The 22,725-nt window shown below is 40.0% G+C and overlaps 1 protein-coding gene across 4 annotated transcripts; it reads right to left on the bottom strand.

Annotated features, from left to right (window-relative positions):
* Positions 1–9: 9 nt before the first annotated feature.
* LOC119554216 (Y+L amino acid transporter 2) lies at positions 10–10,733 on the bottom strand. Of its 4 annotated transcripts, XM_037865057.1 has the most exons (10): positions 7,823–7,944; positions 4,684–5,009; positions 3,911–4,157; positions 2,806–2,879; positions 2,594–2,739; positions 2,302–2,516; positions 2,008–2,237; positions 1,681–1,933; positions 1,520–1,581; positions 10–1,290 (listed from the first exon to the last, which is right to left on the bottom strand). In XM_037865057.1, the coding sequence occupies exons 2-10, from the start codon at positions 4,972–4,974 to the stop codon at positions 1,288–1,290; spliced, it is 1,521 nt and encodes a 506-aa protein (XP_037720985.1). In that variant the 5' UTR covers positions 4,975–5,009; positions 7,823–7,944; the 3' UTR covers positions 10–1,287. The 4 variants fall into 4 exon arrangements, with proteins under 4 accessions (XP_037720985.1, XP_037720969.1, XP_037720958.1 ...); XM_037865041.1 differs by lacking the exons at positions 1,520–1,581; positions 7,823–7,944 and adding an exon at positions 10,516–10,733; XM_037865030.1 differs by lacking the exon at positions 1,520–1,581.
* Positions 10,734–22,725: the final 11,992 nt, after the last annotated feature.

Raw genomic sequence — 22,725 nt, 5'->3', positions numbered from 1 at the left:
AGACAGAGGTTTTAGAGGGTATACATTTAATATAATATACATTTATATATAAATACATTATTATTGTCAACAATATGTTTCATAGTAGTTAAACAGATTCCCCAGCTGCGGCTCCATATTTTGTATGTGTGTAACAGTTAAATAGTTGAATGCTAAATAGGCAATAATATTTTTATATGAATAACACTTAGTGCCGAACACTCAAAGCAACAACAACTAATGAATGTTTAAATCAATGCTACATACATTCGATTCGATAGGATTGGTTTTCGTAATTAGACAACAATTTGCATATAGTGTAATTCTCGATATATTTAATATGTATGTTGGCAATGTTCCTGTTCTCGTTCAACAACTTTAAATCACTTCTCTTGTTGGATATGTGCATTGGGCGATGGTTTTTGTAATTTGTAGATTCGACCAGGATTTGTACAGGTAGCACTTCCTACGATGCACAAATGAAACCTAAACTGAGCAACCTAAAGGTAGTTTTAAACTTAAGTAAATGAAATAAAATTGCAGTGCCACTTAAGCTAGACTCTCTTAAATCAATGAAAAGTAATCAAATGTGCTCTAAAATGTTTATGATTGATAGGTATTAGAATTAACTCTGTAGATTCTTCTGTTGAGTATGTTCAAGCGTTCTTCTAGCTTTCCTACTTCAAAGCCAAGCCTAGAGCATGGTTCCTAAATGTTTTAAAAAACTAGTTTCGACATGAATTATTAAACAATAGCTTTTTGTGGGGGATTTACCTTTTTGAGAATACTCGAAAATCGTAAAAGACTCGTTCTGCTTGCACAGCTCTCTTAAAAATGCCAAATTCGAAAGACCCAATTGAAGTTCAGCTCTGGACACCTAATAATTCCTTGTATATTCCTTTTTGTTCCACAGTCTTTCCGTAAAGTTCGGAACCAAAGCTGAACTTTAATTTGGACTAACTTCGTAAGCCTACTGGACACTGGGCCATGCTTCAGTTTCAACTTAAGACTTACATGTGTATATAAAAATATATATAGTATATATCGTATTGTCGCCCAGAAGCTGGCAGAAATTTTTGTGTGTTTTTGTATGTATATCATTGGTTGGCTACACAAAAGCGTTTACGTTGTCTATATAATGCATCATGCAATCAAATGTGTGCTTTAAATGCTTTTCTCTGCTCTTGGCTAACTTGAAAACTAATATCTGCTGTTTTTCCCGAAGAACGTTCCTTACTTTTTACACCTGAGCTGGTTTTGTCTGCTTTCCGAGTACCATGAGCATTTTTTGTAGGAATCGTGTGAGGCTTACTGGAAGGTACAGAAAATATATGCCAGATTAGTTGTTAGTTATCTAAATATTATTAATCTACCATATCAGCTAGAGTTAGGGTGCAAAGTAAAGTTTGAGGTTGCAAATCTTGTGGTTGGTTAGTGGAGTTATCAACTCTTCTAGAAATTAGTGCTGAATTAAAAGGCAGGCAGGTGAGTCGAATGATTAACCAAGGTAAAACTAGGATAAAATAGCAAACTTAAAAACCTTTGACGCCGCTTTGGGACGCACAACCATCATCAGTTTCTGTAGAACTTGTGTCAGTCCGCCTAGAATATCAAAAATGGGTGGGGATCACAGCGTGAATAAGTGAAAATCAACAGGAAGGAAGCAGTTTTTGTCTTGTGCGAATGGGCTAGCCCACTTACCCATGGTCTTCTGGAACCAGATAGGCTTGTTCTTCCAGGCGATGAACACCAGATAGACAGGTATGCTGGACAGGATCATCAGGATGCCATATCCGGTCTCTACGGGACTGGCGTACATGGGCACGACGGTCACGAACATGGTGGCGATTAGATAGACAATGGGGAATACCATGGGCACTCGGATGGGTCGCGGCAGATTGGGTTGGGCCCATCTTAGCCAGGGCAGGCACAAAACAGCCACGCCAATACTCAACTGAGGAGGGGAATTTAATTTTTATTAATTAATTTATTATTTAGGGATCTAGCAATGGATATTGCCCAACTCACCCAAGTGGCAAAGCCCACGTAGTTTATCAGGGCGAAGATATCCGAAACGGTGAGGTACAGCATGGACAGCAGGGCCATGGCCAAAACGGCGGGAGTGGGTGTGAATCTCTGGATCTGGATCATGGTGAGGATCTCGGGCATCTGTCCGTTGTTGGCTCCGGCATAGAAGAGTCGGGAGGAGGTCAGCAGAATACCATTCACAGCTCCGAAGGTGGAAAGGGCCACAAAAACTGGAAAATCAAACCCAGCCATAAGTACCTCTTTTATAAAATCAGCTTATTAGGGTCAATCCACCTGGGATGGTCCAGGCCAGCATGCCAAAGGCCCGTTCCGCATAGGTCACCGCCACGGCTGAGGAACCCATGACCTCATCCGGCGAGAGGATGGTATAGAAGGAGACATTCGCCATCACATAGACAATGGTCACCAGGGTGCAACTGATGGCAATGGCGCGGGGCAGATTCTTGACGGGATCCTTCAGCTCCTCAATGATGAAGTTCAAGTAATTCCTGTCAACAGCAAAGCAAACAAATCCAATTAGTAAGTGTCCCTCCAGAGCCTTCTACGTCCCCAGTAATCCTCTTACCATCCATTGTAGGCAAAGAGTCCCGAGTAAAAGGACAAAGCGATGGAGGTGACTCTTGTGTCCGTGTTCTCAAACGTAAAGTATTGCGTATTGCCGAGATATAGTTGGTAAACGCCAGTGGCAATGATGATAAACAGGGCCAGCAGCTGGTTAACAGGGAGAAACAAATAGTTAGCCTTTTAGCCCATGGAAAAACAATTTAACCGACTTACTTTCGCATATGTAAAGATATCCTGCACAGCAGTAGCCCATTTCACGTCCCAGCAGTTGATTAGGGTTAGCACAACTGCAAAGTAAACGGGGAAAATGGAAAAATATATAGAAAATATGTGTTGAGAAGGCCGCTTAACCCACATTCGAGCCCCCATCGCCCATGCCCATCACGACTTTGGAGTCACGCCGAAGATATAAGACCCCAGATGCGAACGACCCATCTGGGTGATGTAATAGCGCGAGGATTTTCATGTGACAATGTGACAACTCGTTATTTATTGCCCGCGCTATTGTCTCATGCAAACGCACTTGATTCCGCACAATAAAATCAGTATTAATACTATTAAATGAGCTATGGGGGAAACGCCGACTATCAACAAGTGGGTTTGGGCATTGGAAACTTTAAACTAAGCGGGGAAGTGATTGGCCAATTAACAGTCATTTTTAAGAATATCGCTCAAAGTTTTTTGAACTTAGGTACATTATGGTGGTGAGTTCCGACAAATTAAAATTTATTTTTAACAAATTTTGGGGTTATTAAGTCAGTACACACAACATTGTTTGAGGAGATTACTAAAACTATAAACAATAAATTGGTGATTTATAATACTTTGTTCAAGTCCTGGCATATGACAAATAGTTGTTTTCACTTAAATATGTAAATACGATAAACAATGTAAATTAGTAATTATTTTCAGTATCAGAAAAAGTGTCTATTTTAATTCAGTCCTATCGCAAAAAGTTCAGATTTCTAAGCATTTAGTGGCATTTACTATTGAGTCATGACCATATATGATAAATAATATAAATTTGATAATTATTTCTTCGTCAGAATACTTATTCATAAAAAATATATTTTTATTTTGTCCAATCTGTATTTGTTTCCAAGCTGAAATCAAAACAAAACACTCCCATTCTGGCACACTGATAAGCCTGATGCATATGGCAAACTCTTTCAGCATATTTATTTGCCTACTACTCGGGGGATGCATTTTAATTGTTTCTAATCTATGGGTCAAGTACGCGAGAGCAGAGATTGCGTTTCAGGGGAGGTTCTTCCGGCCGTTAACAAAATAAATGTATTGAAAACCCATTGAAACTCACGTATGCAGCAGACGGCGAGCAGGCGGGCCGAGTCCTCTGGAGGAGAACACTCCGGGAAAAATGGCTTCAGGACGTAGGTGCTGAAGGTGAGGGCCACGATGGCCTGCGAACAGGGTCGCACGATCATGCACTCGATCCAGAGACGGATGAAGGCCATAAAGGGGCCGAAGGTCTCCATGATATAAGCGTAGTCAGCTCCCGACTTGGTGATCATTGTTCCCAGCTCTGCATAGCAGTAGGCACCCACCTAGAAGGTTTAATAAATATAATATTTTTAAATAGATTCCTCTTGTATGTAACAAGATATAATATGTTATGGATAAACACCTATCTACCAGTCTTAAAATAATACAGGGTTTTCTCTCGATTTTATTTTCAATTTTAAAGTGCTATAGGAGTGCGCAATCGCTGTCATCTGTCACCAGCACCACTGCGTATACGTTATTTTATTGAAGCCGCATTTCCTGCGTTTGACATGAACTTGTCATGTTTGTGTGCGTGCCTTTGTGTGGGTGTGTGGGTGGCTGGGCGTTTGGATTGGGTGCAGGAATTTCAATAATTTCATTAACCGTGGCACTCTGCCAGCATTCGTAATTGAATGAGAAAGTCCCTTACCAGTTCCACCCACTCGATCTTTCCACTTTTCCACCCAGCTGTTATTTATCGGAGAATAATTTACACCTGGAGCAAAAGGCAACAGGTGTCTGGGCTAGCGAGTGCCCTACTCCCATTTGCATATCAGGTTATTGGAATTTATGAGCTTTGGCACTCACCATCGAGAAGAGTCCGGAAATGACCCAAACGATGAGGGCCAGGTTGACGCTGCCCGTGTACAGCAGCACTCCCGTGGGCGACACGAAGATGCCCGATCCGATGATGGAGCCCACGATGACGGTGCACCCGTTGAGCAGGCTCATCTTGGCCTTCAGGGTCACCTCCCCACCTCCGCCTCCATCGCCGCCATCCGCATCTCCGTTGGTCAGCTTGGCGGAGGCGTCTCCATTCCCATTCACTATCGAACTCTTTCGCGAGGAGTTTTTGCGATTCAGAGACTCCGTTTCCATGCTGTCAGCACTGCGCTTCGGATATTACAAGTTTTCTGGGAAATATAAAAATATCGTTTAAAATATTTATTAAAAATATGGTATCCTTCACTAATAGCCAAAACCACTTGTTGTCTGACCTACATAGAAGGTCAATAATCTTCTAAAATGCTTTGGACCATCTCCATTGGACATACTTAAATGAACTTTTCTCCATGGGAAGCTTAACAGAAACATGTTGTATCTCAAAAAACAGATAAAAATGTATTTGGTTTGATTTTCTTACTAATATTAAGCTAATTAATCATTTTTTTGGGTCTTACAGAATGTTTTGCCAGTCACAACAAGTAAACCACCTTATTTCTCCATACCTTTGACTTTTTGTAGAATCTACCCCCCATCGATTAATTACATGATGATTGTTTACAACATGGCTTTATAGATCAATAAATGATACGTGTTTAGTTGATTCAAAGTCTATTTATAGTCAACCTTTTTAGCTTAGTATATTATTTGAACACAGTGCTTAAAAGAAAAAGTATTTTCCTTCAATTCACGTATATCTTAGCTAATGAACTTGCTTTCTTAATGCTGCTAATTATTAATTTGTCTCTCGAGGGGAATTTGCGATTCTGCCACTGACTTTGAGAAATGGCGTGCTAATTGCGAAAAGAGGAAATTCAATCTTAAATATTAAATTCTAGATTATGTGCCAAGTTGTGTGATTTGCTTGAGCAACGTCTGGGTTTATCAGATGTTTAATTTTAATGTTTCGCAAAGTGTTTGCCAGACAGTTCATAATCTCAGCTTGTGAATTCCCAGAGAAGGCAATGCCTCTTTTGAACTTAAGTTCTTCCTTTCACGATTCCCTTCCTACTTTTTTTTGAGTGAAAGGTAATTAAAGGTCACTGACTGAAGTAAAAAGCTTGCTCTACTTTTACTTTGACTTTTATATTCGCATTTTTGGGCACAAGCTTTTAGTGTATTATTTGCACCGAGGAAAAAGCCTCTAACTTTGGAATAAAAATTATATTTATTATTTTTTAAAATCGCATTTGTTGGTGTAATTCAACAGATATTTAACTGTCTGTCATGGTCCTGCAATCAGTCGTGACTTCATTACATGGTGAGGAAGCAATGGACTGGGGTTCGTTAAACCCACAAAAATTATATTATAGCCATTTCTTTCGGCGTAAACGTTTGACGGAGCCTGAAGATTGATTGATAAGCCTCTGAAGGAAGGCACGTGTGGGCCTATGAACTCGACACAAAGCCAAGGAAGTGGCCCGCCCACTTATGGGATTGGGTCACGCCAATTGATTACCTTAGTATACGTATTCACCATGTGGCAGAAGGGGAAAGGGGTGACTTCCTCAGCGAAAGCGGAGGCCGGTACTGGACCCACGCTTTGCATAAATTAGCATAGCATCAAGAGGCGAGAACAACAAACAAAATAATACGATGTGTGATTCAGTTATGGAATAACTGGTAGAATGGCACAAGCAAAACAAACAGGTGAAAAAAACTAATGAACACCAGATCCATAACTCGGACCTATAACCCTCGACTGCTATTGGCCATCTGATGTTAGATATTCTTGGCTTTACAGTTGGCCAGCCAAGCCGAACGGAGTGAAAACGGTCGAAAAAGATACAATCACTTCAGATCTCGCCACGAATAGATTATGGATTTTAGTGGAGTATCGGTATTCGGGGTATTCCAATTATTTAGTGCGGAATTCAAGTGAAATCCGAGCGGGGAAAAATACGAAATTACATCTTTGGAATTCACATTGCAACTGGGTTTGCATCATGACTTAGTCATTTTGCCAGCAGGGGGTATATTTTACGTGTGAAAGGCATTGTCATTAGTTCACTCCAGGGCAATTAGCTCTTTTGCCCCACAGCTACCATTTACTTGACCCAATTAATGCACAAATCAAGATACAAAGCACACTATTGATTCATCGAAAATGGTGTTCGTGTGCGCACCTCAGGCGTAAACAAAAACTCAGTGCCCCAAAGAACTAACGAAATCCATTAATTTCGGTATAGTAAACAGAATTCGGTATTGTATAGTCCATATAAATCACTGGTGGGCTATCAGTTTCGTGGCAAGTGCTTAATATATGCATAGTTAGACTGGGCTATCAACTAATTGAAGCTAATTGTGGAAAAATTTGATTTTTTCGCTGGCAAAATATCATAAGCGGGCCATCTGTTTCGAAATTACAATTGGATAATGAGCATAATAGGGAGTTACTTTCACTAATATAATTTACAAGATTATCAGAATGGAATGTTTTTTCTAACCGAATCTAGATGCTTCCAGTTTGATTTTTAAAACAATTCTGGATTCAGAACTGTTTTCCTCGTGCTGATTGTGGTATCACCAAGAACATCTCAACCACCTAATTCTTATCAGGGTTTAAAAAGAATTTCGTTTGATTCACAAAAATCAAAATAAGAGGAAACCGGCTCGATTATCAACAGGTCCGAGTTAGGCGCTCAATCAGCGCCTAAATTCTAAATATATACTTTAAACAAGAATTGAACATTTCGGTTATTTGGTATATATAACAGATCTGCCTACATAAATTGTTGCGGGCAGTTTTTAATAGCGCTTTAATGAGTTGCCAAAAGCGCATCATGCGTTTTAATTTAAATTTGTGTTTCACCACTGTTGTTTTTCCATTTTATTAACACCTTTTTTAATTTTAATGGAATTGTTATTGTTCTTTTCTTTCGAATTTTTAATCACAAACACAAGTGTTGCTTGTACAGAGCAAACATATTTTATCTACGTAAATTGTATGCTATTTGACTAACGCTGAGAACTGAGTACTAAAGAGGTGACTAGGCTTAGCTACCTGCTCAAGAAGGTCGAGCACTTTTTCCGTGTATTAAGAGGGCTTTACTAACTGATATTTCCAGTTGCCAACAAGTTGCGCCGGAGAACGAGAACCGCACGCAGTGAGCGGATAAAGCAGACTGGCAACCACCGGCGATTCCATTGCGCTCCGAGGCATCTTCGCTCCGGAAATCTCAGCTAGAGGTTAATCGGGCTCGGGACTGGTCGATTGTGGGAAATCTCCTACACTGTTATGCACAGAGAAAAACGGGAGCTTTCGAAGGGCTTTTCAGAAAATATTTTAGTTGGTTTTATTAAATTCTTAAAAAGTAAATTAGGATTTCAATGATCAACTTGATATTTTAAGAAAATTTATAGAGATTATTTGCATAAATTTTAAACACTGGAGATATAAATAAATAATATCCTGACAATTATTAACAAACAAGAGCGTCAAAATACCTAGTAGGTAATATTGTGAAATTTTCTTTTGAAATAAGAGGGAGATTGTTTTGCGAGTCTCTATGAGCAAATCATTTTTGGAGGATATTTTAAGATATCTGAAAAACCATAAAGCTCGGCTTGGCGCTACTTCGAACCTGTTCGATGTTCGTTTGAGAGGCTCGCTTGTTTCTAACCGGCAATCTGTGTTTTTTGAATTTGTAATTTCACCGAAACAAGTTTTTGACGCCGCGTTTTGTTTGTTCCCGTGATCGTGGTTGTCGGACTCTCGTACCTTTTGTTTTTTCGGTTTTTGGCCTTTCGACAGCGACTCTCGGTTGCCGAAAAATGGTACTCAATTCTTCTGTTTGCCTTGTGTTTGGCAGGCGGAAAATGGTACACGCTGGCTTTTATCTAACAGATACACAGAGACAAGCTCAAGAACAAAAGCAATTTGACTGAAGGTATTCGGTTTGTTTACCCATGTGGTAACAATCTTTTAGAACCCAAGATACACGGCAAAAGATACATTTGTATCGCGAAGGGTACTTAGAACCTAAGTACCCAAAGATTGCTACCACGTGGGTGAACAAACCGTACCCATCAGTCAAAATGCTTAGAACTTAGGTTCTAAGTACCCTTTGCAATACAAAAGTATCTTTTGCCGTGTATCTTTCCGCGATCACACGTAGGCTGCCTTCGTCGCTTGAAAATGCAAATTGGATATAAGAAGCTCTGATTTTCGCGCGAATATTCAAATCTATTCCTGGCTGCCCACTTGCCCCGATCTATAATTGAATATATCCGCAGTAAGCCGGGGACTTGCTGCATCCACATCCACACAAATGACTTAATTCAAAGCATTCAAAGCACATTCAAAGTCTCCGCAATCTGTCGCCAACTGAAGCACAATGGCGACGCGTCTGCAATTTCCCAGTAGAATTTATTTAAATAACTTGTATTAGCGAGAATGTTTGCCGCCTTTCAGCGTTACTTCAACCTAATATTCGCTTCGGGCCATTCGAGTTTATTGACCAACGAAACAAAGGCTGATGATTTCCAGCTTTTGATGATTTGACTGTCGATATTTTTTGCGATCTGTTCCGCGGCCGGTTTTCGGTTCCCAAACTGCTAAGTACCCATCATCGGGCTGCTTAATCTCCCCTTTATTAGCAATTTGTGTATATAATCCCAAATTAACGACAATTGGCGGTGCGTCCATCGACGTCATATGTAGCCGGTTAGAAGGTATTTCTAAGTGCGATCATCTTATTGTATTAATTCTCCTCATGAAGTGTGGCACTTTAAGAGCTCCCCGACTCGTTAGGAAATTGATATACTAAGCCTGAAAGTCGCTTGATAAAATCGAGTCTTTTGGATCTTGCTTGGAATGCAAGAGCGTTATAACTCTCCGTCCTATCAGCTGATCGGCTTTGCGACTGAATGTTAAATTAAGGTTTAGAGTAATAGAAGCCAAAATAAATTATTGTCTAATACTCTAAAAGTAATTCAAATATCGAATAAAATGTATATTTAATCAATCAATCTATATTTTTAATTTCTGTGTACAATTCTTTAAGGTTTATAGAGAGTAAAATGCTTATCACTCTTATTAATTGAATTTTTTGCCAGCTTTCATGCCTAAGCAAAATGTATACTTAATTCTTAATCTCTGACATCTGTTTGGGTTGACAAATTGCGGTTTTCGGGCTCAGAAAACTTTTTAAGCGCTTTCATTAAATTACAATTTCGTGATGCATCTCGCGAATGCCAATAAATTTCAGGCTCTCTGTCAAGGCCAAGGGTTTACCCCGCCTTTTTAAGGCATTGAACTGGCCAAAGAAGCAAAATGGGCATTTGATACCTACACTACCGGCGTGCCAATAGCCAATAAGTCGAGGAAAACACACCTTTCCAGAATAGGTGGGTCGTGGGTATTATGTTTCCACCGTCGAACGAGGCTCATTAATTTCGAGATCGACTCTAAGCCCAAGTACTTATCGACGTGGCTGGAATTTAAGTACTATCTCGCGATTCGTGACGTTTCTGACCAAATCGCAGGTTGACATTGCATCAGACTCGTGTCGATATATAGGTAACACCTTATTAACCATGAAAAGCGGCGCCAAAGTGTCTGGCAAAGCTTTCGGAAGCTGTTCGCGTGGGTGGTTTGTGACGTCAGGGAGTGCCATTTGTGACGTGCTGGCCCAAAATAGCCCACAAAGGGCAAAGCCAAAGACAAAATGTCACGGATTCTGTTGGCATACTTACACACAAATTATAATTGATTTTTTGCTGCGACTCAGGAACCACTTATAAGCACTTTCAGTTAAAACATACGAGTTCTAAGCATCATCGATACACTTTCAGATGAAGTATTTGTTAAGAACTGTTGAGAAATAATATTTTTCTGCAATTTACGCTGTGCGATGTGAGAAAATATAAATTATGTACAAGACCCGTTTTGTTTCGTGGCCACAGTTCGCGTTCTACTGACGGGCAGTTCGTGATTACAGCATCGCCAGAAAGCGAGAGAGCAATCATCAGAGTATAGAACTCATTCCCCCCGGTATACCGATAAAACTCTCCGATAAGAGGGTCTTGAGAGCAGGAGCCGAGGCCTTCGGCAGACCACGTTTTTTGAGAACCTTTCGCGAACTGCAAATTACACATTTCGCAGCCGAAGGCAACGCACAACCCCCGGCTCTTATCAAGGGTTCTTGGGTTTTTAGAGGATGGTCATCATGGGCTTGGTCTTTCAAATTATGCCAGGCCCTCGTGTTCCTGGGATTTTTCTCTTGCCTTTTTTGGGTTTTTTTTATGAGACGTCTGCTCACGTTCACGGCGATTGCCGATTCAAATGCCTTTTGTTGCCCGCGCATAAATTTTCGGCTTGGCCCAACGTTCTTTGGATTGCTGCTCTCGGGGATTGTCGTATTTTTTGTTGTACTCAAGGTCAGCTGAGCCCTGTCGCGCATGTCCGGAAAGAGCTTTCGAGTCTTTCCACCAAAGGGTCGTGGGATTTTTGAAAAATAATTTAATAAGCTTTTTACAGCTTCAGGAAGTGTGTTTTTCAATAGTAACGAATGCTTATAATGCAACAATTATATTTTATTATACGACAAAGTCAAACCTGTGTTCAAATATTTAGGAATAACCGAGTGCGGTAACCCTTAACCACAGATTTGGCATGCTGCCTTTACAAGCCCCGGATAAGAAACATGTCATTGTATCTATTGTCCCACACTAACAAACTAGAAGCTGAACTTTTAAATCAGCATCATCTTGGTTTTAGTACTTTGGTTGGCAGATTATCATTGGTGCTCAAGGTGGGGCGCCCCTATCGGCTTTTTCTTAAATAACGAAGTGTTCCCTTTGCAGAAACCGCACGTAGTTCGTACTGCTGCCAAGTTTTACGTGTAGTCTACATGGTAAAATGTAAATATTTGAAATAAAAATCGACATGTAGAATTCATGTAAAAATAATATGTACAGATATTTTAGCATTTTTATTTTAATAAATATTTATTAATACATTTTGATCGAAGTGCAATTTTCTTAAGTAAATAGTAAGCATGGTTGTGATAAAAAAGAATGTTTATAGCTTTGCACGTTTGAAAAACTATTTCGTGGGAACTATTCAAAAGATTTTTGAAATATTTACTTCCTATTTTATTTGCCCACCACATTTCATACGCAGCTTAATTCGCATCTTTTCCCCTTTCGGGTTTTTAACAATTTGTAAGTAACATATCGAGTAAATCCGGTGGAATTTGGCACATGTGTTGTGTGCAGTTGCACAATGCATCCCCAGGGGGTGTGGTCCCGAAATCCGCCCACCAGCAAAAGTGTGTTGACAAGGCCAAAAGCAAGCGGTGGGTGTGTGTGTGCCGAGTGTGTGCGAACCTATGCCATGTGTGTGCGGTGTGCGCCAGCAACTTTGATCCAGCTGCGAACTGTTCATGCGTGGAAGCTGCATTGTTCGGTGCTTAAAAGCGATTGCTGCTGCCATATAAATGCACTTTCCACATGCCACCGCGTTCCCCGTTGCGTATACGTGGCGTATACGCAGTGTGCAACACGCATACGCACTGTTGCACCGCCATAAAGGCCTGTCTCCCCAACTGCGCGCTCGCTTATTAGTTTGTTTTGCAGGAGGGTAAAATCAATCAATGGCCTCACCTGCCGCCTATCACCCGCCATCAAACACGATTTGATGGCATCAAAGCTTCATTTGTGTGCCTAGCCCACGGACAGGATGCCGAGCAGGCAGGATATGAAAGGACTTCGGACTCCGGACTCCGGACTCCGGACTACTGTCCATTGGGGACAGCAGCGCATATTTTGCCACATGACAGTTTGCTTTCGCATCTATGTCATGGCTGTGTCTGCGTTTTTTTGCAACGCTTTTGATCCTTACGTGACTGCGACAATTGTCGCTGGCACCTGTATCATCAGAGTTCTGGGAAAACGCTGAAACACTCGTAAAAAAAGGGCACTAAATGAAATTTATAAGTTTGTGTTCGTAAATAGAAATAGGAAAATATTTTCTAAATATTTAGGGGGGTTTTTCACTAGGTGTCTAAAAGTATGCAGTACAAAAAGAACGCCATCTTTCGACTTAAGGTCATATATTTGAAGATGAAAAACCATTAATCGCATACTTTTAGACACTTATTCTAGTGAACTAAAAACTTTCTTTTGTTAAAAACTTACTGATAATTTTTTCGAGTGCAAATGCCACTATCTGGACGCTGCCACCTCCTTTTTGTCATCTCTGCGTTGGCGGCAAAGTTTTCCCGGCACATTTCCACATTTGCAAATGCAAATTCAAATGCTCGATTACAGTTGGCAAAAAACCCATATGCATCTGCTTATCGCATCGTGCCTGAGCAAATTTTGAATATTTGCCCAGCAATAGGGCAATGCTGATCAATGAAGTGCGCACTTTTTGCCGCCTCGGTGGGTAGAACAAGTTCTAAGCTACTTACTGCCTGAAGTCCTGTCTCGAATGGCGATAAATGTTCCTTGACGTGGCGGAAAAAGCCTTTTTTCACCTCCCAATTTATGCACTTTCTGACCATGAGAGCCCGAGACTGTGGAGAAAATGAAGTGCAAAGCTGCTTTTGAAGGGGCATCCTGGACTCCAGATGATGGCTGGTTATGCAAAGTGCTGCCAGCTGGCGGATTATGCTGATTTTCATGGACTGAAATCAATTTGGGAAAGGCATTTCGCAAATGAACATTGGCTGGCGCACAATCAAAACTTTACTAATTACGAAAACTTGCCGAAAAATCTTCTTAATACAATAAGTGCGACAATGCCCAGTTTTCTCGTGCCTCTCCTGCGGAGATCCTTGAATCCTTGGAATCCTCGAATCCAGCCAACAAACAAAGAAACAGGCAAGTGAGAAATTAACTTGCGTTTTCAATTACCAAAGAGTCTAAGGAGCCAGGAGCAAGCTGGCGAGGCATCAAAATCAAAGGATGTGGAGCAGACGCCGTCTGCTGACAATGCGAAAATGCAAAGAGCAAAAGCACTTGAAGCACACAATATTGAAAGCGGGGAAAAGTCCGGAGAAAATGGAAAATGGGAAATGGGAAATAGGAGAGCTGCCGACTGGCGACAGCTTCTGGTTGTGTTTTTTATGCGAGTGGAATGGCCGAGTGCAAAAGTTGTTAGAACACTGAATTCCGCTTGAACTGTTATTATTTAGGCTCCTAAAATGGTTCAATGGCAGCTTTTTCCTCTTGTTTTCAATCCTTTTTCCATATTTGATCAGGACTTTTTGCAGCACTCACCTTAACTTGCCGATTTTACTTATGTTGCTTGCCTTCTTTTGCTTTTTCTGCAGACATTTGCATATCCATTTCTGAGTCCTTTACGGGATTTGCATATCCCCAGCTCTTCATCCATGATATCTCTCACTTCGTCGAGCAATTTATTCATCTCTTTCAGTTTTAATTATCTGAAAGTTGTTTGATCTGTATCGAATACTTTTGCCACATTTGGATTAGTTTTCCCGCCCCTTTCAAAAGGGGTTCCCCGCAGAGAGGTGGCACAGTTTTGCCACCCACTGGGGAGCATTTTCCATCCGGCACAATCGTTCAGGTTTTTTAATTTATTTAAAGTCGTGCGCGGGAATTGTGGATGGCTGACTGTCTGGCGACATCAAAAAGCCAGTCGCCGTTTGACACTCGCGCCGCGAAAGGATAAAGTTTATAATTTCATAGACTTGCCAGCTCCTTGGCGACTTCCCCGCCCCTTTTCCTTTCTGGGCCGGCGTCTTGAATTTATGCGCTGAATTAATTATGCACGCACGGAGTCGGAGTAGGATTTCCAACTCCTCCGGACTCGGAGCTCCAAACTCGGGGAGTTGGGACCCAAACTCCGGGACTTCCCCTGTTTTGTCTGGTTAGTTTGTGTTTGGCGGCGTTGACGGCGCATTTAAAATAATTGCTCGGCGTGGAAAAAGTGAAGCTTTCGCGATTCGTGTGAAAAGTTTACACTGCGCTCGCGGCATAAGCTCATAATGGATTTGTTGGAGGGTTTGTTGCGTTTTTTGCACTCGCCGCAGAGTTTTGGCTTGCGAACTTGCGGATTGTGGCAAGAAGTTAATGGTCGAGGGGCAAGGAGCGGGAGTCAACCGTAATTGGGTGTGCCTGCGATGAGCTAATGTAAGTTATGGATAGTTTTAAGTGGGTGTCGCAGGAGGAAGCACGGTCAGGCGGAAAAGAAAGTGTTTGCGGGACTCAGAAAAGGACACTGGTAAAAACGTTACAAAAATGTCCTTTAGAAGAGAATTTGGAAGTGCAGTTTTGGGTTATAGAGCCATTGAAATAGAGATAAACCGAACATGAAAATGGATTAAAATTTTGAACCTCGTATAGAAAAAGAATTTGAATTTAAATTATTAGAGAATTTGACCACAAAATCATAGAGGTATCCCACATCAAAATCGAGATCCAATTACTGAAGTTATGGGATCTAGATCTGCAGATTTGGGTTACTATACTCTGGAAATACGAAAAAATTAAACATGAAAATGGGTAAAATTTTTGACCCTCAGAGAAAAGAAATATTTAACTGTAGTTTATTAGAGAATTAAACCACAAACTCATAGAGGTATGCCACTTCGAAATCGGAATCCAATTACCAAAGTTATGGATATTAGAAGTCAAATGTTGGGTTCCCATTCTGGGATCCATTGGAAATACTGAAAAATCGGACATGAAAATGGGTAAAATTTTGAACCCTCGTATAAAAAAAATATTTAAATGTAGTTTATTAGAGAATTCAACCACAAACTCATAGAGGTATGCCATTTCGAGATCGGAATCCAATTACCAAAGTTATGGATATTAGAAGTCTAATTTTGGGTTCACATTCTGGGATCCATTGGAAATTCGGAAAAATCGGACATGAAAATGGGTTAAAATTTAGACCCTCGTATAAAATAAATATTTGAATGTAGATTATTAGATAATTCAACCACAAACTCATAGAGGTATGCCACTTCAAAATCGGGATCGAATTACCCAAGTTATGGATTTTTATACCCTTGCAGAGGGTATACCCAAAAAAAAATGATCATAGAAACTAAACTATTCGTACATTAAAACTAAACTATTGAGTGTCAAAAATATCTTGATAAGATGCGTATTAACCTTATGACACCGAAAGTATTAAACTGAAACTTTCGAAGTTATCAAAGTTAAACTAACGAGTATACAATTTATACTCACTCAGTGTACTGAAATTTATGCTGATAGTTTACTTTTTATACTATTTAGTATAAAAGCTATCCTATGTAGTCTCCGTTTTATACTATTTCGTATACATATTATACTAATCTAGAGAGCCGTAGTATACTTTTTAAGCTATTTATCGAAATCGTTAGTATACATTTTATACTATTTCGTATAAAACTTATACGATTTCCCCGTTGCCTGTAGTATACATAAAATTTATACTATTTTGTTTTTCGTGGTATCCCAATAATCCCAAACCCAATAAAATCACGTTGTATGTTGTTTTTCTTTAATTACTATTTCATATATTATTTTGTTATTATTTCATAAATATTTATACAGTTTTATTTAAAATGATTTTAATCTTACATAGCTAACAGCATTTTTTTTATGATATTTTACAGAAAATTCTTTAAAACACTTAAAGCAACGCATGTTGTTAATGGCTAGGTATTAATATTATAAAAGAACTAAATATAGAAATTAAAAATATAAGACTTAACTAATAACAGAATATTTCAAGATCTTAAAATTAAAAAGGATATGAATAAATTTTGAAATTAAAAATATTTTACAAAGTATTTACATTTTGTTTAAATCTTCAATGACATTGGATACGCACGGATATATAATATCAAATTCAGTTTTCATATTATAGAAAAAGTATTGTAAAAAAGACCAAACTTTATGGGATTCATTTGGGTACTTTAGACCAAATACTTGATAAATTTTAAAACATATATCTAGTGCAATAATGAAAGAGTTAAACTTATAAAAGGACTTTCCAAAGCTAACATAGAATTCAACCAAATTGAAAATGTCCACGCCCACAACAATTATAAATGGTTGAATGGGGGAGTTTGACTCGACACCTTTTCTGTTCAATGTTTCAATTATGTTTTGAATGTCATTGATTTCGGTGACGTGCAATACCGCGCCGCTAACGCTGTCTTCGATGGTCGCCTTTCGACAGAACTTCTGGTCCGCTTGAGTAACAGTGTACCGGTACGTTGGTTTTATAACAGCGTGCAAGGCCATTAACAATATACAGTCCCTTGGGCCTAAGATGTAAAAGAATTTAGTTCTTAAATAAAAATATCATTACTTAAAAAAATGTACTTACCATCGCCAACAACATTGCCGAACTCTTGCTCCGGTGGTCTTCATCAGCATTTAGCGATCAGACCCGAAGCGGCGACATTAAAGTAGGACATGCTGATCGTCTTCAACAATCCCACTGCCGCACTCTGGACAACCGTTCTCCGTGTCGTGCCCGAAGCGCTTAAGGAAGCTTCGGAAGCAACCATGTCCACTCAGCGCCTGCGTGAGGTAGAAATCTACCTGGCCGTGCTTCCTATTTACCCTTGCGTCCAGCGTCCAGCGTCCAGCGTCCCTTGCTGGAGTTGTCCCAGGCTGCCTGCCAGTTGTCGACGCTCTGCATCCTGGCACTCCTCTTCACCTCGGTCTTGGTTCTGTGGCTCCCGCACCAGTTCACATAGGGGAACTTGGCCTGCAATGACGAGCGCTGCGTCGTCCGAGATCGTCCGGATGGCAATAATAATTAACGCGTCAAGCAACGCCAACTCCGGTAGCATTTTCTGTGTTCGTATACTCGCTTTTGTCCTGGTTTCACACCAAAATATATGTTCGAATAATCGCTATTGTCCTAGTTTCACACCATGAAAAACTATTTAATGTTCAGTATACTATTTATACTACTGAGTCTCACTCATATAATAATTAGTATAAGCTTAATACTACAAAGTATACAGTTGAAACTAATAAGTGTTGAGTTAATACTTACATTTTTATACTAACTTTAGTATACTTTTAACACAACGCTTATTAAGTGTATACTTTTGGTTTTTTTTTTGGGTGTATATTGATTTCAGTCAGAAGTTTGCAACGCAGTGAAGGAGACCTTTCCGACCCCATAAAGTATATATATTCTTGATCAGCATGACTAGACGAGTCGATCTAGCCATGTCCGTCTGTCCGTCTGTCCGTCTGTCCGTCCATTTCTACGCAAACTAGTCTCTCAGTTTTAAAGCTATCGGGCTGAAACTTTCCCAAAAGTCTTATATCTTTTGCAGGTAGTATATAAGTCGGAACCAGCCGGATCGGACAACTATATCTTATAGCTCCCATAGGAATAATCGGACAAATAAGTGAAAAAAAATTATATCTTTGGTGTTTTTTAGCATATAGCCTCCTAAGCTTGGAAATAACAATTTTTAAATAATTTTGAATTTTGAATTAAATTTTATCGAAATCGGACGACTATATCATATAGCTGCCATAGGAACGATCGGAAAATTTGTGGAAAAATAATATGAAAAAAATTATAGCTTCGGTGTTTTTCAACATATAACCTCTAACGCTTGGAAATAACATTTTTTATTTAGTTCTGAATTTCGAATTAAATTTTATCAAAATCGGACGACTATGTCATATAGCTGCCATAGGAACGATCGGAAAATTGGTAGGAAAATAATATGAAACAAATTATAGCTTCGGTGTTTTTTGACATATTATCTTATACTATTGGGAATATCATTTTTTGTGTTTTTAAATTTAATAATTATAGCTGCAAGGGTATATAAGCTTCGGCTTGCCGAAGCTAACTTCCTTTCTTGTTGAAGTCTAAATTTGGGTTCCCATTCTGGGAGCCATTGGAAATACTGAAAAATCGGTCATGAAAATGGGCTAAAATGTTGACCCTCGTATAAAAGAAATATTTAAATGTAGATTATTAGGGAATTTAAACACAAACTCATAGAGGTATCCCACATCAAAATTGAGATCCAATTACCCAAGTTATGGGATCTAGAAGTACAGTTTTTGGTTCCCTTTCCGAAAACCAATGGGAATACTGAAAAAATTCAACATGAAAATGGTTTAAAATTTTGACCCTCTTATATGAGAAATAATTTAATGTAGATTTTTAGGGATGTTAACCACAAATTCAAAGAGGTATCCAACCTATACATCGGGATAAAATTACACAAGTTATGTAACTTAGAAGTGCGGTTTTGGGCTCCGATTCTGAATCCCATGGATATACGAAAAAATACTTCTGGTTGATATCTTAACATATGTAAATTCTTGGGCCCTTAGAATAAAGTACTCTCCTTAATTTATCGTAAGCCGTTCTTTGTAAAGCAGTTATGAGCTCCTTTTCACCTCGTTTGCGTATATAAAGAACAGATTGCAGGAATAACTTTCTCCGAGTTGAAACGCGAATAGTTTCATTTGGCAGCTTAATTAGTTAATTGAATCGGATACGGCTGCAGTTTCGATATCACCATCTCCCGCATCATTAGCATGCCGCCCGAGTGACTGCCACCGCCTTTCATGGGGATCCATTGAACCCGGGGCTTTGATACTTAGATACTTGGGTACTCCTCGCTGCTCAACACCCGCTGTCAGGCGCTAGAAGTCGCTTAGTTCCGCCGGCTTTTCAGGGAACTCCCACGCAAAGTCCCGAAAACCCCGGAAAACCCCTGCCCCGGAAAGTGTTTCGCTCCCCCTCTGCCAACTGTCTCGGTTATTTACGCCAGCGGCATAACGTTGAAAGCAAATTGATATCATGTGGATTTGGCTTTCACTTTGTGGAATCAATAGGCGAAATCCTTTTGGCAGAGCCTGGCACAGAGCCACTCTACTCCGCACTCCGTGTATATCTGCTGCCACTCGAGTTAAGCCAAGGATAATGATTATGTTGCGCAACGACTCCGGAGAAGGGAAAGCTTTGCATAGCTTTTCTGGTTCCTGGCAAGGGGAGGGAAAGGGGGATGGGATACAGAGGGGTCGAGGGATTTCGTAATCGACAGACAATCGACGTGAACAACATAATGGATATCGAACTCGAACCGAGACAGTAGCCCACAGCCCCAAAAGCATACTTCAAGGCATTGCAACTAATTGGCTTTCCTTGAGTGGGGAGCCGGGTGCCCTCCTCAACCGCAGGGAAATGGCCACTCCTGTTTGTCTTCTATGCCACTTGATTGGAAAATCAAACTAATTAAAAGATTTCAATTAAACGCCGAGCTGGGAATGCAGGAGCACCATCACCCGCCCCCCATGCCACAGTAATTCCATTAAAATGGCAAATCAATTTCAATAAATTTCATTCAAAGGTGGAAACGCAATTGCATGGCCAGCTCAGCTCAGGAGGTCCTGTCGCTATTGCGACGACATCATAAAACTGTTTACATGCTGACAAATCTGTTAATTGAATCGCAAATCCAATTAAAACTTCGATTTTCTATCCCCGGAACTTTGAGCTGCAAAAGTTCAAGTGCATAAATGGCCAACATGTGTGTGGCCAGGACATTCCGCTTTTGTGTTCGAAAAACTTTTCACAGCTTGTCGTCCTCAAAAATTCGTTCCTGCTTTTGCGTGTAAATTCAATAACAAATTTATGCGTCAATTTCGTTGAGGCTGCATTAAAGCGTACAATTTCCTAATTAGTCCGTCTGCCGTTTACACAGGCTCTCTGCCAGGCTCTCTGCCTCCCTCCCGCTGGCATTTCGCATTCCTGCACGCAAAAATAGTCAAAGCGAAACCGCAAGCTGCGCATAACTAACTCAACTGCTTTATTTGGACAAACCGCAGCCGCAGCTTCCCTCTGCCCAAACATCTCCATCCCAGGACCCCGTGGATGGGCCTGCTGTCGAAAAATAGCAACATATACAATTTCAAATGCAGTTTGGAGATGAGCAGCTCCCATTTGGTAAAAAAAGCTAAAATTAAAAAAAAATATATTAAAATTTGTAATCGTGTTGTTAACATTATGCCTAAAGAAGAAAATTGGAAACATAAAAATAAGCCAGAGAAATCAATGGGATTTTAAATTCATTTATAAGATGTCCAAAATTATGCAACAACTTCCAGAATCGATTAGTTGATATTCCTAAAGAACATAACATACTTTTGCACACTTTTGAAAGTGATTTCTATGGATTTCTATGGAATTTAGCTTTAAAGTATTTTATTTGAATCCTTGACCTAAGGTGCCTAAAAATATGCTTTGGAAAACTTAACTTTTTTGTAAGGATATACCCAAATACCTTTTATCAATTTAATAGTGATTATCACGCCGAATGGATCATCTCTGGCGGCTCATTTGGTTTGTTCCGGTTTCGTTTCGTTGGGGGTCCGGATTCGGGTTAGTTTTCCGGAGAGTGCCGTGTGGAGCCCATTAAAAGTGCATTTAGTGAAAATTTATCTGGGCGCAGAAAGGTAGCAACCGCAGGCGCATTTTCGCATTTTCGACTCCGGCTGGCCAGCTACAAGTGTGCGTGTCCGGAAACGGAAATAAAATAATTCTGGTTGCAATAGCAACAGGAAGTCTCTGCTTCTGCCACTTTTATCCTTCGCATCCCGGGGACTTGTGTCTGCCAGTTTTCGGCCTTCTGTCTATTTGTGTTTGTATTTGTATGTCTGTTTGTTTGTTTGCTTGCTTGCTTGCCTGTTTGGCGTTGGTGCGAAGGTTTTACTGTTTATGCAAATGCTTTGGCCCACGAAATGCTTTAACCGAAAACACTTTAACCGCATTCACCTTGGGCGGCTGCTTGTTAGTAGCCATTGAGAGCAGAGCAGACAGAAACAGCTCCCCCAGCACTCTGAACTCTATTCAGCTGCCCAAAAGGCCGTAAAATGCCTGCAAGTTACGGCCATGTGCCCCTTGGCTGCTGTTCCCGAAAAATGTTTCATTGCCATTGGAGCTACACGGTTAAAAAACTATAACGAAATTCTTGTCAGTTTAGTGTGGAATCAAGAAGTATGTGAGAACGATAGTCCTTGAATTTCATGTTCAAAGTACTATAAATTGAACTTAAAATGTTTTTTCAAAGATAGAGCAAAATTACAGTTTTCATTATCAATTCAACATTACTCTGCTGGATATTTTCTTTGTCTGTACACAACTACAGATCCCCGGCTGTTCCAGACACCTCCTCCTGGACCACCTTTCCAACCACCTCTTCATGGCTGCCTGAGTTTCTATTATGTAGCATATCGTAATCTCACTAGAGTCAAAGGTTTAGCTACAGACACCCGAAAAACACCCGCAACACCCCAAAAAACACCGAAGAGTCGGTACAACAGCAGCAGAGGCAACAACAACCCGCAGCTAACACTTTGTAAATAGTCATCGGCGTGTTTATTACTCAGCCGTGCCGGAGTGTCTGTCCCTTCCGCCGTAGTCCCTAGCCCCCAGTCCGTAGTGCTCGTCCTCTCCGGCGGAGTCCTGGTGCCGTGTGGTCCTGCGGTTGGTTGTTAGTGTTGCCGTGTAATCGCTGTTGCGAAAGATTTTCACCCAAAGTGTGTGTGTTTGGGTGCTTGACTTTTCGCTTAATGAAAGTACAGTTTAAACTTTGCATATCCCGAAAGGAAAACCGAAACTAGGTTTTGATCTGAGGATTTAAGGGTAAACATCTTTGGTATTTGGGATGATTACCCCACATAATCAATTGATTTTAAATTGAGTTTTAAGTAAGGCGAAGCTTTGATAAGGAATTTTACTGACATTTTCTTTTACATTTTCATTTTAAGTTAATTTAATGTATTTTATTTTTGGTCGTAACATTTGAAAAATCAGTTCCTTTCATTTAATTTTTATTTAAAAATATTAGCAATTTCAATTATTTAGCCCAACTGTATCCAAACCACACAATTGAAATACAAATATTTGAATTTCCAATTTTGAAGTATTTAATTACATAT

The sequence above is a fragment of the Drosophila subpulchrella genome, chromosome 3R (genome assembly GCF_014743375.2).
Source record: "Drosophila subpulchrella strain 33 F10 #4 breed RU33 chromosome 3R, RU_Dsub_v1.1 Primary Assembly, whole genome shotgun sequence".
NCBI classification, from domain to species: domain Eukaryota; kingdom Metazoa; phylum Arthropoda; class Insecta; order Diptera; family Drosophilidae; genus Drosophila; species Drosophila subpulchrella.
Note: the sequence above shows the minus strand (reverse complement) of the source record. Positions and strands in the feature narration are given on the sequence as shown.